The following is a 17500-nucleotide window of genomic DNA, read 5'->3' on the forward strand; positions in this document are numbered from 1 at the left end:
CGCCAGAAGAGGTCGGGAGGGCAGTGCAGCCACGGCAGAGGAGGACAGGAGGGCGGTGCAGCCACGCCAGAGAATGACGTGAGGGTGGGGCAGCCATGCCAGAGAATGATGCGAGGGAGGTGCAGCCACGGCAGAAGAGGTCGGGAGGGCGGTGCAGCCACGCCAGAGGGGGACGGGAGGGCGGTGCAGCCACGCCAGAGGAGGACGGGAGGGCGGTGCAGCCACGCCAGAAGAGGTCGGGAGGGCAGTGCAGCCACGGCAGAGGATTACAGGAGGGCGGTGCAGCCACGCCAGAGAATGACGTGAGGGTGGGGCAGCCATGCCAGAGAATGATGCGAGGGAGGTGCAGCCACGGCAGAAGAGGTCGGGAGGGCGGTGCAGCCACTCCAGAGGATGACGGGAGGGTGGTGCGGCCATGCCAGAGGAGGACGGGAGGGCAGTGTAGCCACGCAAGAGGATGACGGCAGGGCAGTGCAGCCACACCAAAGGATGACGGGAGGGCAGTGCAGCCATGACAGAGAATGACAGGAGGGTGGTGCAGCCACGCCAGATGACAACGGGAGGGCAGTGCATCCTCACCAGAGGCGGACGGGAGGACGGTGCAGCCACTGCAGGATTACGGGAGCGCGGTGCAGCCATGCCAGAGGAGGACGGGAAGGTCGTGCAGCCATGCCAGAGGAGGACAGGAGGGTGGTGTAGCCACGCCAGAGGAGGACGGGAGGGTGGTGCAGCCATGCCAGAGAATGATGCGAGGGAGGTGCAGCCACGGCAGAAGAGGTCGGGAGTGCGGTGCAGCCACTCCAGAGGATGACGGGAGGGCGGTGCGGCCACGCCAGAGGAGGACGGGAGGGCAGTGTAGCCACGACAGAGAATGACAGGAGGGTGGTGCAGCCACGCCAGATGACGACGGGAGGGCAGTGCATCCTCACCAGAGGCGGACGGGAGGACGGTGCAGCCACTGCAGGATTACGGGAGCACGGTGCAGCCATGCCAGAGGAGGACAGGAAGGTCGTGCAGCCATGCCAGAGGAGGACAGGAGGGCGGTGCAGCTATGCCAGAGGAGGAAGGGAGGGCAGTGCAGCCACGCCAGAGGAGGATGGGAGGGCGGTGTAGCCATGCCCGAGGATGACGGGAGGGTGGTGCAGCCATGTCAGAGGACGATGGGAGAGTTGTGCAGCCACGTCAGAGGATGACGGTGCAGCCACATCAGAGAATGACGGGAGGGCGGTGCAGCCACGCCAGACGACGACAGGAGGGCGGTGCAGACACACCAGTGGAGGATGGGAGGGCGGTGCAGCCACGCCAGACGACGACAGGAGGGCGGTGTAGCCGCATCAGAGGACGATGAGAGGGCGTTGCAGCCACGTCAATGGACGATAGAAGGACAGTGCAGCCACGCCAGAGGAGGTTGGGAGGGCGGTGTAGCTATGCCAGAGGAGGACGGGAGGGCGATGCAGCCACGCCAGAGGAGGACGGGAGGGTGGTGCAGCCATGCCAGAGGAGGATGGGAGGGCAGTGTAGACCCGCCATAAGACGGGAGGGTGGTGCAGCCCAGACATATGAAGACGGGAGGGTGGTGTAGCCCCACCATAGGAGGACGGAAGGGTAGTGTCTCCCCACCATGTCGGACGGGACGGTGGTGTAGCCCCATCATTTGAGGATGGAAGGGTTGTGTAGCCCCACCATAGGAGGACAGGAGGGTGGTGTAGCCCCACTGGAGCTGACCATGAACTCATCCCCTAATTTGTGTACCCGTTCATCAGCACTCAATTTGGCTTCATTGATGTGGCTGAAATAAGTCTAAATTTCCGCCGAGGCCTATGCTGTGGTGTGCTTCTGCAATTTCCGCAGGAACGCTGTCGGGGTGATTTCCCAGCCGTCTCTGACACCTTTTTCCTGGACGGGAACAATATAAGCAGAGATAGCCACTAAGAAATACAATACACCATATAAACAGGGTGTCTGGCTCCCTTAATGCAATCATTTTAATATCCCACCAGGACGGTGCAGAGGTGGTGCACTTATATTCGAGTTTTGAAATCCCCACAGGACTATAAACCCTCGGATTTCATCCCTAGGTTTGCATTCACTTGGGTGGATGTACATTGGAGCTTGGTGTCCTGTCTGCTGACATAAAAGCTGGTGGAGTTTGAAGATCCAATGATATATTTCATGAAGAGTAGGCGTTACAGCCTGCACCCTGATGGTGGTGCATACGATAGAGGAGATGAAGATTCCGAAAAGGAAAGTACTTAGCAGGTGCGATTTTCAGTGTTTTATTTTATCTTTTTTTTTTTTTGAAAATGTGACAGGTAGAGGAGAAAGTGGATAAGGAAGGGGTGGAGATGGATGCTGGGGCTGCTGAAGGCTTCAGAGAACAGGTTGGTTCAGAGCTTCTAACACAGCCGCTGAAAAGTGTTCAGACGGTCCGGGGCTTGTGTTACCGTCTCCAAGGCTGTTGTTACGGGCGCAGCGACAAGCGCAGAGATGACAGGTATTCGGTGATGAGAGATTAGGGTGGAAGGAAAACAGCTCGACTCGTCGGTGGGGATTCATCAGCGATGGAAATAAATAAATAAGTAAATAAATGAACACAAATTCCATGCTCCAAAAGCCGCACTGGGGTAGGTCACATATCAGAAGGTCGTCACCACAATGCACTTGGATTATTAAGTACTGGATCTATTACTATAGCTGTGTAAAGAGCTGAACTGGAGTAATTGGCAGGGTATGATACTTGCGTCGATTCTTCTGGAGTGTTTCCTACAAGTATACGCAGTGGCGTCCCCAGCAAATGCAAATCTGTTCCCGCAGAACTGAAGTTTTGCTGGAAACTTTTAAAGCCCCCTACTTCTCCTCCTTCTAACGCCTCTTCCTCTTCCCTTCATTCCCAGGAGACCTTCAGCAACGAGTGCAAGTTCAAGGAGATCCTGCTGCCCAACAACTACAACGCATACGAGTCATGGGAGCATCCTGGCAAATACATTGGGCTCAGCAAAGGCGGGAGAGCGAAGCGCGGTGGCCGCATCTCGCTCAACCTCACGGTCACGCATTTCCTGCCACGCCGCATCGTGCAACATGGACTGGCAGAGCGGCAGGGAACCTAGAGGACAACCGATTTGCATGGGGATGAGTGAGGGATTGGTGGCGTTGGGTAAGGATGGGTGATTTGTGGGTAGCTCGGATGCGGGGAGTGGGTTGGGTTGGGTGGTTGGGGGCAGGAGGGACGTCAGGAAACCCCTGTGGAGCACGGGAAGAGACCACATTGCCCAAGGAAGCACCGGTCTTGAGCAACTCCTCTGCACACAAATCAATCTCCAGGCAACAGCCGCGGAGGGACCTCTGGGAGCAGGTTATGATGGCAGGTGGCTGGACATGGGATCGATGCGTTTCCTGTGACTGTCGGCCTGAATGCACTGCACTTTCATCCCTCACTCCAAGAAACAAGCCAAACTCTAACCCTCCATCAATACACCGCACCTCATATACTGACAGAGCTTTAAGTGGATATTTTTTAAACTTCATAATTTATTGTTAATATTTGTACATAGTGTTTAATATTTGTTCTGTACAGCACTTATACCTTTTTATATTTATTAGACACAGAATATAGCTTTCCTGTATTATATAAGAAATGTAATACGATGAAATACACTACAGTTTACCATACTTCATATAGCGCCAGCCCAGAGTGATTCATGTTTGTTGGAATTCATGGTTCAATGATCGGTACTTTAAACCCAACCAAATATTGATAACAAATGGGTGATGATATCGGGGAAAGTGAACTGTCACTGGAAACTTTCCATGGTAGGTGAGTTGGAGAACTGCACATGTGGCCAAACTTGTTTTGTTTCTGTTTGTTTAAACTCACTCGGTTTGTGGTTCTCCATTGGGCTCTAAAATGGCTTGGGAACTTGACATTATCATTTAAAATCGCATTCCAACTTTAATTCCACTTACCATTAACAAATCAGGCACTTGCACACCTCTTAATGACTGCAGGTAAATTGTTCACAAGTGAGAGTATTTTGTATTTTTCAGCGCAGGTTGATATCGAGAACCTTTACTTGTACGTGCAGAAAGATCACTAGTACGTGCATTCCTTATGCAAGTAAAAAAATGTTTGCTGCCAAGAGACTGGTATACTGATGGGCTACACAGAGAAAGAGAGACTAGAGTACATTGATATGCAGTACAGACATGATGGAGTACTGATGTGCAGCATCGAAACATGCTGGAGTACAGATGGCTTGCCATGTACAGATGTACTGAAGTGCCGATTCGTGTGCAGTCACACTGCATGGAGTACCAATGTTCTGTTTAGCAAACTGCAGAGGCATCATTATGCCATTGTTCAAGTTGTTACGTACGGATTGAAGGTTGGTCCATCCTTAAGGACGATAAGTACTTTTGGGAGTGAATCGCAGTTCAAGTCACATCTGATGTGGCATCCTGAAACTTGTGTTTCTGACAATCAATCGCATTGGCTTCGGATATTGAAGTGCTGGCTTTATTTGTTTAATTTCTCACCATAAGGAAATTTTATTATCATTTCATTATTGGGTTCATAACTCTGAAGCAAATATGTGAGTGCTTTCTCAACTCACATTCATTCTGTATCGCACCGCAAACACCACGCAGAGATATGTCACATGTGCTGTGCCATTTGTGGCGTATCTTGTGCTGAGTGTTTTTGACATCTGTAAGGTCTATTAGTTGAATAGCCATCTTGTCAGCACTTAACAGTATGTTTAAAAAATATATTTTTCATTTTTATAATGTGCAATAATGATTTGACAATAGTACTGAAGTAGCAGAACTATGGAATAAACTTCTTTTTTTGCATCACATTGTAGATTTGCTTAGAGGACATTCAATCACGAGCAATACATGGTGACTATGATGTCGATTAAACGTTGGCTTTAAGAGTAAACTTTTGGGGGTATGCGTAAAAGAGAAAATGGCTGGCAGGATAACTTAGAGGTGTGCACAATCACCTATAAGCTGTCTAGCCTGGGTTCAAATCCAAACCCAGCAAAAAAAAACTGTCACCCTCATGTTTCGCTGGCAGGGTGATTCATGGATGTGTGTGTTGTCCCTTGGATGGACGAAAAACTGGGTCACCCGTCTGCTGGCATTAGTTGGTGGCCGTTAAAGATCGCACGGTGTCCTTTGTGAAGAGTAGGTGACCGACCAATTGTCTCGAGCAGGTTTATAGCCCCGTAACTGCTCCAGCAGCACCAACGCTCTGCACAGGGAATGGTACAGTACATGATGATGAAAAGAGAAGGGAGAGGCAAAACATTTTGTCTACAACAACGAAGCTCATGGAAGAGTGAGGTGACAGAGAGAAAATAGTATATGACTACTGGGGCTACAGGTGCACACAACAAGCAGAGGACTGAACAGACAGGAAAAGACAATGAATAGGATGGAACGAAACACAGTAACCTATAAGTTCGAAGGGGTGGAGGCACTAACTTGAAGCCCTGGAGACAGGGGTGGAGCAAGGTTGGCAGCGCCCAGGGCCAAGTTTCACACCTGTGGCCTCTCTGTTGTAGTTCTTCTTTTGAAGCTCTTGTCAAGGATGATGAGATAAAATTCCAGCACCTTGGAGAGGAGTCCAAGAGAGCCGTTCATGGGCAAGAATTGATTATTATTGGTATAACTCATCACTATTAACAAATTTATCACTCTCAGTCACCATTACCACTCACACAACTCAGGGACCGTTGTTTAATCTCCGTGCCCTGGGACAACATGACCTGGACTTAACACTGCTTGTGACGTTTCATCACTGAAATTCAAACTTTGAACAAAAACTTTTCCCCAAAGCAAAGCTATTCCCGAACGTCCTTCAAGTCCCCAGGGAAGCATCATTGACCGTTGGTAATGGATGACACTATTTATTTTTATTTTATCATTCACGGAGGCTTGTGATCATTTCACTTGATCATTCAATGAAATAATCTTAATGACCCCTAATTTTGTGCTCTCGTCCAAGTTGCACTCAGAGACTCCTTTAGTGCTCGTAGGGAAGGAAGAGTGGCCCCAACCTCGAGACATTATAGACCATGGTAAGATTTTAGGCACCATCGCTTGGTATTTCTTTCACCTGTAAATCAGGCAAGAGCTCGCAGATATACCTGGGTACACTTACGCAAAATGCCATGAGCGGTGTACACTGTAAATATATCTTGTGGTGTTCGAGAAATAAAACTTTAGCCTCGCAGACCGTCAGCGTTTCATGAAAAAAATCCGCTTGTGTGACGTCATAGAAAGGCCCCTACTTTGCGATGTATTTCGAGCACCGCGGGCAAGCCTGCACATATTTGCGCAAACAAGTTGGTGTTATGAAAGCTCTCCATCATGCACAGTGTAACCCCCCCCCCTGGTTGGCACACATGCGCGGGCACGTTAAAACGTCCGAACAGTTTTATCCGTAGCCCCGCGCTAACGAGGCAGTCCACACGGACCCTGGCGCTTTCATATCAAACGGGCACCGCACCTCGCACGGCCTTCTCGGGGGTAACTTGAGCCGAAGAGCGGCGCCGAGACGCGTGGGAAAAGGCCGTACCTCGCGGCCTCTCTGGACCCCACGGAGTCTTTATTCGTTGTAGTCGGCGATCCGGTGCACAGCCTTTCCCACGTGTAACTTGTTGAAAAGTTCGCGCGAGAGTGAAAGCGTGTGGTCGGTTGTTGCTGTAATTAACGTGACCTTTTTCTTTCTCTTTTCGCATCCATAGGGGACTCCAAAGATGGAACCAAAGTGCTCCGAGCGAGATCAATTGCAATCGACCACAAACCTGTGTCATTGCAATATTGTTCGGGAAGGATCGGGTGATGTGGATCTTTGGAAGAAATATGAACCCAAGAAATTCCGAACCCTCGAAGAAATGCTTTTGAATAAATCAATGGATATTGGCATCATAATTCACTCATGTGCTCAGGGAATATACATTTATAGATATTGACGGAGGAGGCCCATCTTGAGTACAGAACAAAGCGGAATCAGGAGAGTTAATAAGGGGATATTATTACTGCATGGAGTCTATTATTATCAATGTTATAAAAAATGATAATGGAAAATCATTTTCGATTGCCAAAGTTTAAATAACACAAACGTTGACGTTTGTTCTGTTAAACGATTCTTGTTTTTATCCTGTCGATGGTTTATAAATTGACTTCCATGTGTGGACTTAGAATATTTTTGAAACTGAAAATAATAAGGGATTGAAAAGCAAGATGGTGGTATCCACATGATTCGTGGTAATGAGTAAGTTGTGGTTTTTAGATTAATCAAGCAAAGCTTGTACGGCCCCATGCCAACCGATCAACCACAACCGCAGTTGACGTGAGAATGTACACACCGAAGCACATCGCTTCGAGGATGGACATGCTTGAATCAATTTAGAACAAAGCTGAACCCGATCGAAGAACTCACTTTGTCTGCCAAAAGAAGTCGAAACAAAGTCGGCTATCAATATGATAATCAACTCCAATTTAATCTTCAAGGATATTCCAAACCAACTAAACATTGATATGAAAAGGATAGCAGGCATCAGATACGTGCAAATCTCTCTTTAGAAATACATATAAACTTAATACAGCACATGAAATAGGAGAACAGAAACGGAAACATCAACACGATACAACACAGACAAGCACACACTATAATTTAAACAACACTTATTCGAATAACATTACTCCATCCTTCCCACCAGGCACCACTACCATCATTACCTCCACACACGTGAAACAAAAATCAGGGTGAGAAATTGGTTCATGTCCGTTCATCTGACTGTAAACGGCAAGTTATGATTGAGGAACAACATATTTAAATCGAAGATTATGTTTTCAACACGAATCAGAAAACAAACCTAGCGTTTTACAGGAATTGGTTTCTCAATTCTTTGCGATTGCACATGCGCAGAGAGGAGGGAGATAATTTTTTTACTCTGTGCGACTAAAAATCATTTCAAACAGGAAGCTTAGTTTATAAGGACGATATAAAGGACACAAACAACAGGCACGAATAACTAATATAACGGGTTAGATAGGGTGGTGTAATAGACACTGCGTCAATGGCGGTAAATTCCAGAATTTATTTGTTGATACAACTTTTAAAATCTTTATTATCTTTCAATTGATTTATATACTTCAACAATGTAGAACACTAAACTTGGTTTCGCGCAAAACGCGATTCGGACGAAACCTGGTGGACAGGTTGGGTGTGTGACAAGGCCAAAATGATTAGATTTTGGTGAAGATACAAATCCGGATACGAGAATTTTTTCAAGTTATTCTTCACCATTGAGGGACAGGGCTAAAAACTACATATAGCATGATATCTCATAAAGTTATGGTCAGATTGGGATGAAATTTGGTGGACAGGATGGGTGCATGGCAAGGATGAATGAATTCCATTTTGGTGAAGATCCGAATCCAGATCCCAATAAGATAATTTTTTAATTTTTACAAGTCATTCTCCACCATTTAAAAATGGAGCCAAATACTATATATTGTTTCGAATCTGGAAGCCATTTGTACACAAACAGACAGCAGTCCCCAAGTTCAGTTATGTCGATAAGTATGTGTTATAGTTAGGGCCCCATCCCTTATGTCTAACAGGAATTACATGTGTGCGCTGCAAAGTTTCTTTATACAGTAGTTAGTTTTTTACAACAAACCTCCTTCATCTTTCCGCACCACCAACTCCATTGCCCACGTGTTTTTGGCTGAGGGCATGGGTGGAGCCTCCATTCACTCCAGATCGAGGCTCCGCTCTGAGGAAGGGCATGGAGCGTTTCCTCCAGCCAATGGGCGAGCAGGGCCGAGGTGCCGCGACCAATGAGGGGAGGCCACTGATCGCCCGACAACCACTCGTCCAATCAGGAGGTGAGTGGCATGGGAAGAAATCCCTCGGACCTGGCAAGAAGAGTAGAGTGGTTGTCAAGACGAGAGTACTGCAGTCTTCGTGGCCGATTGCTGCTGGTTTGGTGTGGTGGCTTGGTCTTGGTCGTGGTCTGTGGTCCTTCGCGGTGGCTCATCGTGGTGGTGGTGGCCGAACAGCCAGGGTCGTGGGCCCGCGGATTCTGGGACGTGGGTTCGAGTCCCACAGTGGTGGTTGGAGTTGGTGTGACCGCACGAGGTGGGAAGGTACCCAACAAGGCCCTGTTCCTCAGTTCGCCTTTTCCTCCTGGGCTGAGGGACCGAATAAAGACCCCATGGGGTCCATTTCGTGTGTGTGTGTGTGTGTGTGTGTCCGTGGGCCCCATCTGTAAGTAGAAATTGTTAAGTGTTTTTGTTCATTGTACATTGCTTTTATTCGGATAACTCTGCTCTTTGTGCTCCCCTGCCTCCCTGATAAATAAACCCCCAATTGTTCAATGTACCAGCTCGTTGTCTGTCACTTTCTTTCATTGACCCAGCACGGTGCATATTGAGAATTAGTGAGGCCGTCGGTGCCGTAAGTTGTCATTGGACCAGCACCACTTTGATAACTCCCGCTCGGTTACACCGGATCCGAGTCAGTAACAGCGACTCGGTTCGGACAAAGTCGGCCAAGGGTATGGCTTCCCATGTAGTTAGACGGCGTGGGTACTTATGTATATTGAAATTAGGCAATTAACCCTACCCCACGCCATCAAAATATTGGCGACCACGGTCTGCTAAGGGACCCTTGACCCTCTGGAGTTATCCAAGGGTTACAACCTTGCAATTCCGGGTGTTCGGTGGAGACGACCCAACTGCTCTCCCTGATGATCATGTATCGCTGCCGATCCCCAGCCCACAAAAAATTGGTTGTCAGGAGTGGGGAACGAAAAAGGAATAATAGTTTTGAATGCAGATGATTTGAGATGGTGGTGAAGTGCTGTCTTGAAAACCTGGAAGGAAGAATGAGATTGAAGAGAGTGTGGAAGTTGGTTTCACGGGTGGAAAAAGAAAAAGGAACAAATGAGTGGAGGTGAGCCGTGGTACTGGATTTTGGCAGTTTCACTCGGTGGGGTTGCTGGAGGATTACATGCGTTCTGCAGACAGTGTGTGTGTGCGTGTGTGTGTGTGTGTGTGTGTGTGTGTGCGTGCAACATCTATATGTGTGTGTGTGTGTGTGTGTGCGTGCAACATCTATATGTGTGTGTGTGTGTGTGTGTGTGTATATATATATATATATATATATATGTATATATATATATATATATATATATATATATATATATATATATATTGTTGTTATGGCCATGGGTACTGAGTGTATTATGAGGGGGTTAATCCCCGATTCGCCTCGGAAGAGCTGGATCTAGGGCCACCGCTCACAATTAACTTTGTGGTATGGTGGGTTGCTTTAAAACCATGAATGCCAATCAGTTAACCACGAGTTCCAGGGTCCACCCTCTAATTTTCTGCAGATTCGCCATAAATTCTGGGTGCCTTTCCAGAGTCCATTTCACCCAGGGCTCGTTCCAGTTCTGTGAGGGTTAAGGGCAGCTCCAGCTCCAGACGCTGAGTCTCAGTCAGGGATGGGAGATGGCAGGTCGAGAGGTTCATCTTATCCTAAGAAACATCTTTTTTTGAGAGTAGTTCTGAATATAACTTTCTGATAGTATTTCTTTTTTACCTCGTGAGAATTTGTGATTACATTTTGACTGGGGTCCAAAACTGATAAAATAAGCCGAGATGGCTTGGTTTCAGCTTCGAGGTGGAAAAATGATTTTCTCAGGCTATCCAATACTTTTAGATTATGGATTCTGAGCCAAACAAATGATCCAGCAGCCTTTTCCTGCAATAACTCTCTCAGCTGAGTCTTTTTTTTTCTAGGAGCAACTTATAATTTGTCTCATTTTCTTGTTTTGCAAGTTTGTTCTACAGCTTTAGAACTTGGGTTTCCAACTGGGCTAATGTGATTTGACTTGCATGAGTCTTGTATGAATTTAACTGTTGACAAAACAACCGTATATGGGTTTTTAGATTGTCCCACCAGAGATTACTCGATTGGAAATAAGGCTTTGTTTCTGTTAACGCTATCCAGAGATTGGAAAAAGCTTCTTTAAAAGTGGCATCATCAAGAAGACTCGTAATAAATGTCCAATAAGCACTTCTACAATGTAATTGGGGACAGGATAGAGCCACAGTGACCATGTGGTTGTCAGAGAAAATGGATGGGAAAATATGAGATGAGGCTACAACATTCTTTAAGCATGAAGTGATGTACGAGCGATGAAGCCTTGCTAAGGACACATGACCATCAGAGCATCGACACCATGTTTTCTGTTGATCATTTGGGTGCATCAAGAGCCATACATCAAGGAAACCGGCGACGGAAGAAAACGGGAGAAATCACCATGGGCTTCGGGATTTGGTTCTGGTGAGTTTCTGTCCAATTTGGCCTCAAACATACAATTAAAATCACCCCCTATGCATAAACACCGATTGATATCAAACAATTTTAAATGGTTTATCACTACTGAAAAGAACGTTTTTTTTCTGCCAGATATCTCTCTTTGTGCATATCCATTAAAAATGATAAATTTAAAGTTATTTATCACCAGTTCCGGGAAACAAAACGGCCCTTTATCACCTCCTGAAAGAGGCAACATTCAGCTGCGACTCCTGGTTTTAACAAAAAACCAACTCCAGCAGATAGGGAAGCCATGTTGCTAAAGAAACATTTAGCTGTAAAAATGCTGCACCAGTCATGTTCAACCTTATCAGCGATGTGAGTTTCCTGCAAGAGGATCACATCAACTTGCTTCCGTTTAAATAAATTATTGACTTGGGTCTGGCGGATGTGGTTAGCACCACCACCATTGATATTAAGCGTTGCGAAAGTGAGTGTTTTCATCATTGTTAGCAGTTTTTCTTTGATGCTGAGAATATTCCGCCTTTGCCTTTGTTATAACTTTCTTTAGTCGATGAAACTGTGATTTTGTTAAATTAAGTTCTTCGGAGTTTTATTAGGGCATGTTTTGAAATCTGAATAAAGCGAGCCAGATTGAGAAAGTGATCAATGATCACAACGTTCCGTTGTCTATAATTTTCATTAAGAAACGAGAGAACGACGTGTGGAGGGATTTGGAGCTGATCTGCCATGGGCTGTGACAATATGTCCATCTCCTCATCTGATTCGGTTAAATCAGACATTGCTCCACTGGGGTCTGAGTGCTGGGTTTGGGAAACATCAGCACTGCCCACCATCTTTCTCAAAAAACATTTAAATCTTTGCTTCCACACTACTGTGGCTTCACATTTACACGTTCATTAACTAAATGGATGTAATTATCTTGGGTCACAGTTTGCTCAGTTTCACATGTTTGAGTCGATGGTGAATCATTCATGGATACATTAAGAGTTTTAATTACATCATCGACCTCATCCGTGCGAGTCATGGATGCACACTCTTGTACCGTTTGAGACTCATTGCACTTTTCCAGGGGATTCGTTTCATTAGTTTGTTCAACATTCTGCGAAGGGATTCCAGCAGAAACCTGGACAGTGTTTGGAGTGAAAGTCTCCATATAGAGCACAACCTTTTTAACAGCTCCTGATGAGTCATCGGGAGCCCTTCGTTTACTTGTAGCCGATTTCAGTTCTGAATCCATGACCGCAGTTTGATGAGAAAGAGTGATGTCATTATTCGTTGAAAAGCTAGTTTCCTTCACATTCGGAACGTTACTTGGTGGAATTATGGTAACCTCTTTCTCATTAGGCACATTAACTAGTAGAGAACTGGTAATCTCCTTACACCCTGCATTGGTGTGACCTGTTTTGCCACATCTGGTGCACGAGGCTTTGGGACAAAAGCGTTTTAAATGTCCAAATGCTCCGCACAGGAAACACGTTAAGGTAGCGGACGGTGCGTAGATTTGATAATTTATGTTTTCGAAATTGATTTTAAACGAGATGTTGAGTCCCGTATCTTCCCCATGGTCTGGAAAGACCATATAAACCTGTCTTCAGAAACTCATTACATGCTTCACACGTTCATTCCGGAAACCGAGAGTAATCAGGGACATTCTGGAAACCATTTTCCCATAACGGGAAAACACGGACATAATCTTATCATGAGATATGAATGGTGGAGCATTAGATATTACTATTCTCATCGTGGGAATTATCAATGGGGACGCAATGATAAAATGACCACTTTCCGTGGTTATTCCAGTACTCACGACCTCGTGGACGAGTGAAATGTCAGAAACAAAAACAACCACTTTTCTGACTCATACGCGATGTGGCATGAATATTTTCATCACCGATTATGTTCCCCACCGCGAGGACAATGTCCTTGATGGGTACTCCTTCAGGAGGAGTGCACACAAACGCATGCTTCCTGGTTAATCCCTCGCACATCTCACTACGAGAGGGTGCATTCGCCATGACAGCGATATTATCACGCCCTTCTTCTCTGGTTTAGAAAATAAGGTGCGAAACTGAAATAAGTCAAAACTAAAATAAATAACAAAAACGCATTGTAAGCAAACAGGCTTACAAAGTGTCGTCAAAGCAGGTAGACCACACCCGCCAGTGTTGCCCGCTCTCAATCTTTCTCTCTCTCAAAGGCAAAGATGTAGAGAAGTGAAAAGAAAAACGTCAAAAACACACAGGGATAGAAAAAGACAGAGGGAGGAGGGTGGGGAGGTGGCAGAAGGGGGCAAAAACACACTGATAACTCACCACAGCACAGAGCACCTACACACAGTCGCCATGACATCACATCCAAAGAACGGACTAGCACCAGGGGACGAGAGAGAGAGGGACAGAGAGAGAAAGAGAAAGAGAAAGAGAAAGAGAAAGAGAAAGAGAAAGAGAAAGAGAAAGAGAAAGAGAAAGAGAAAGAGAAAGAGAAAGAGAAAGAGAAAGAGAAAGAGAAAGAGAAAGAGAAAGAGAAAGAGAAAGAGAAAGAGAAAGAGAAAGAGAAAGAGAAAGAGAAAGAGAAAGAGAAAGAGAAAGAGAAAGAGAAAGAGAAAGAGAAAGAGAAAGAGAAAGAGAAAGAGAAAGAGAAAGAGAAAGAGAAAGAGAAAGAGAAAGAGAAAGAGAAAGAGAAAGAGAAAGAGAAAGAGAAAGAGAAAGAGAAAGAGAAAGAGAAAGAGAAAGAGAAAGAGACAGAGACAGAGACAGAGACAGAGACAGAGACAGAGACAGAGACAGAGAGACAGAGAGAGAGAGAGAGAGAGAGAGAGAGAGAGAGAGAGAGAGGAAGAGAGAGAGAGGAAGAGAGAGAGAGAGAGAGAGAGAGAGAGAGAGATTGTGGGATTTCTCAAGGCAAAAAGAGATACACCATGGAGATTTGTATTAAATATACTTTAATCCAGATGTTCATGTTGATTTTAAAGACTACTGTAAGGGGCAATAAAGTTATTGACTACATTTCATCAAGAAAAGTGAAGTGAAAATGCAAAGTAAACAATCATCATCTTTTCAAAACAGCATGGGAAGCAGCCGCCATAAACGGCAAACAGACAAATTCACAGACACATTGGGGATGTATGCAATATAGCATGTCAGAGTACAGGGGATGATTAAACATAGGCAAATACATTTGAACCCGACCTCTCACACTGAAATATGTTCACTACATTCTCCAACCTTTCAACCAAATTCTCCCCCTATTTTAATAATATTCACAACCCAACTTCCTGACTTCAACTTTATTCCTTGTCCTCCTCATCACTTTCGTTTGTCAAACTTTTTGTTTTACCAGAAATACATAAAAATCATTTACGATAATCTTGTTTTTGTCAAAATTGAATGCCCTTTCTCATAATTTTAGCGCATGGAAAATGTTGAGTCTTTCTCTTCATTAGTTTTGAGCAATTTCAGTCCGATGTAGCAATCAAGCTTTTAATGTTCATTGAATTTGGGAAAGAAATTACTTGTGTGTAAATACAATGTGGAATAGAATGTACAATATCCTAATATACGATCAGATGAGGTGGCTGAGTGGTTAAGGAGATAGACAGCTAATTGGTTGTGCTCTGCACCCATAGGCTTGAATCCCACCTTCATCAGTTCTTTATTAAATTCATTAATCATTGTGGAGATAGATTTTATATTAAAAACGGCATAAATTCAATGCATTTTCACATAAATACGTGATTTGACTGAGGTGTTGAACATCGCTTGTCTGTCTCCAATATTTTATACTCATTATCTCATATATATATATATATATATATATATATATATATATATATATATATATATATATATATATATATATATATATATATATATATATATTGTTGCGGTTTTCGCGCCCGCCGGCGTGCGACGGCCACGTAACTCGAATCGCGGCACGTCGCCCACCGGACGGACAATCCAGTCGTGACCCTCTCGGACTAACGCCGGGAACCAGTCACGGGTGGACCTTTCGGTCTCACCGCGATAGAGCCAATCAGCCCCCGCGTGGGATAGGGTTGCTCGCCGACCCGACCTACCTAAGTACCCACGCGGAGGGTAGACCGGGCGATCGCACCTCGCCGCAGGTCGACTTCGGACACGGGCCACTGAAGCGACCCGTTCCGTACTATCAGAATAACCGAGCGGTGTTATCGTCGACCTCGACGGTTCGATTAATTATCGGGCGTATTCAGCCCACTACCAACCCTTTACGTGAAGCAAGATGAGGATTCAATGGGAGAAAAAGACGAAGCGAAGCGGGAGAACAGTTCAACAATAAAGCACATTTATTCGCGGCACACGGGAAGCACACAAATACAATTCCACCAAATGCACACAAAAAAAAGAAAACACAATTCCATTTACACAAAAAGCAAATATAAAAGTGAAAACACAGTGCAGAGCTAATACCGACTACCGAGCACACGGCAACACTTATACAATTCTACTTCACAGACGGCGCCGACAACACATACCCAAAACCAAGGAAAAGAATACCCCCAAGAATGAGGCGGGCCTGAGGCCGAGACCGGGTCGCGCCTACCCGTCTGGTGATGAGACGCGGAGCGGCGATGGCGCCGCAACCCGCGGGCCTCGTGGACGGTGTCTGGTAGGGGGTGGGAACGGGGCCCCCTTGGTCGCACTATCTCAGCGCGGGGGGAAACAGGAGGGGGTTGCTGATGCTCGGGGTATAGAGGATCTTTATTATCCCTGGTGTGCGTCTCCACCTCGGCCAGGTCGCGCTGCCGGCCTCCCTCGGGCGTGCAGCTCCCGGCACCGACGCGAGCACCCCCTCGTCTGCCTTCGCCGCTGCCGGCCTTCCTCGGGCGTGCAGCTCCCGGCACCGTCGCGAGCACCCCCTCGTCTGCCTTCGCCGCTGCCGCCTCTCCGCCTCTGGACTCTCCACCCTGGACTCTTCTTTGGGCTCTCCTCGTTCGACTCTCTTCAGCTTCTCCAGCTACTGCAGGCTTCGGGCTCCAGACTTCCACACAGCTCTGACTGACGAACACGGTCCTTTTATCCCCCCGTAGCTTCGCCTTTGACCCCCTCCCTTTGACCTTTCACCTCGCTCCCCATTGGCCCGAGAAAAAGTGGGCGTGAAGGCTTTTTGATCCACAAATTTGCATATATCGATCGTTCTGGAGGCGGGGCCAAATCGCCCCTCGCTCACCGATTGGACGGCAAAAAGTGGGCGTGTGTCGTTTTTGATCCGTTTTTGAAGCACAAAATCCGTGATTTTGTACACGCTGTTCAACGTGCGCCCTGCACGAGTCCAACACCGGTACCCACAGCGGGGCAAGAACGGTGGCGATTCTACGGTTGCGAGGTGTGACGTGAAGGTCGTGGCGGTTGTGGTGAAGCGGCGTTGTGGTTGGTGGTTGATGTTGTGGTTGTGGTGGTAATCATGGCGGTTGGTCCAAAATAAAGATAGTAAAAGAAAAACGGCTATCCTGAAGAGTCGCAGCTCGCATAAATGACATGTATTCCCACTAGACAACGGGTTTGGGCCTAACTACACATGCACTTACCGAGATACCTCACCTAAGGGACCTGAATGGTGGTTTGCGAATTTGGTAACCACAACAATATATATATATATATATATGTATATATATATATATATATATAAATATATATATAAATATTTATTATTATTATTATGTTTGTGGGGTAGATGGAGGAATTTCATCAGAAAGATAAGATTGTATCGAGTTGCTTGGTCCGTCGACGTGTAAGAGACATGTCGATGTAAACTAAAAAGGGAACATGTGAACTTAAGTGTTAAGTGTCATAATCCAGGGCTGGTGCTGTGTTAAATTAGGTGAGGTTTAAGGATAAGTTCTCCTAGTATGTGACTGTTTGGCAATCCATCTATGCTTTTACATTTCAAGACCGGCGATAAAAAGGGATCACGACCTTAAAACAACCACCCATCTGCATGTCCAAGCAGGCAGAAAACCCCGTTTCCAGGGGAGCAGCAAGCAAACCACGCCCCTGGAGTGGATGATTAATGGGCATGATGTCAGAGAGAAGAGGAGAGTGAGGTTCGTCAGAGTCTCGTGTTGGGTGACAAGAAGGCAGTCGAGATGAATGTGCG

General features: G+C 46.2%; 1 protein-coding gene and 1 long non-coding RNA gene across 2 annotated transcripts in view; one reads left to right on the forward strand and one right to left on the reverse strand.

Moving 5' to 3' along the window:
- Positions 1 to 4851, forward strand: part of LOC147035120 (fibroblast growth factor 4B-like) — a 14435-nt gene extending 9584 nt beyond the window's left edge. The window contains exon 3 of the mRNA XM_085893771.1: positions 2895 to 4851. Coding sequence (XP_085749897.1) covers positions 2895 to 3107 — 213 coding nt within the window. The 3' untranslated portion in view covers positions 3108 to 4851. The remainder of the gene's footprint in view (positions 1 to 2894) is intronic.
- A 156-nt stretch (positions 4852 to 5007) lies between these two features.
- The window catches only part of LOC147035121 (uncharacterized), a 24865-nt gene continuing 12372 nt past the window's right edge, over positions 5008 to 17500 (reverse strand). The window contains exons 2-3 of the long non-coding RNA XR_015061389.1: positions 5485 to 5613; positions 5008 to 5251 (exon numbers count right to left, since the gene is read on the reverse strand). This is a non-coding gene — a long non-coding RNA (uncharacterized LOC147035121). The remainder of the gene's footprint in view (positions 5252 to 5484; positions 5614 to 17500) is intronic.

This window comes from Eptatretus burgeri, chromosome 1 (assembly GCF_056783735.1).
Source record: "Eptatretus burgeri isolate ZD-2024b chromosome 1, Ebu_testis_v1, whole genome shotgun sequence".
Lineage (NCBI taxonomy): Eukaryota > Metazoa > Chordata > Myxini > Myxiniformes > Myxinidae > Eptatretus > Eptatretus burgeri.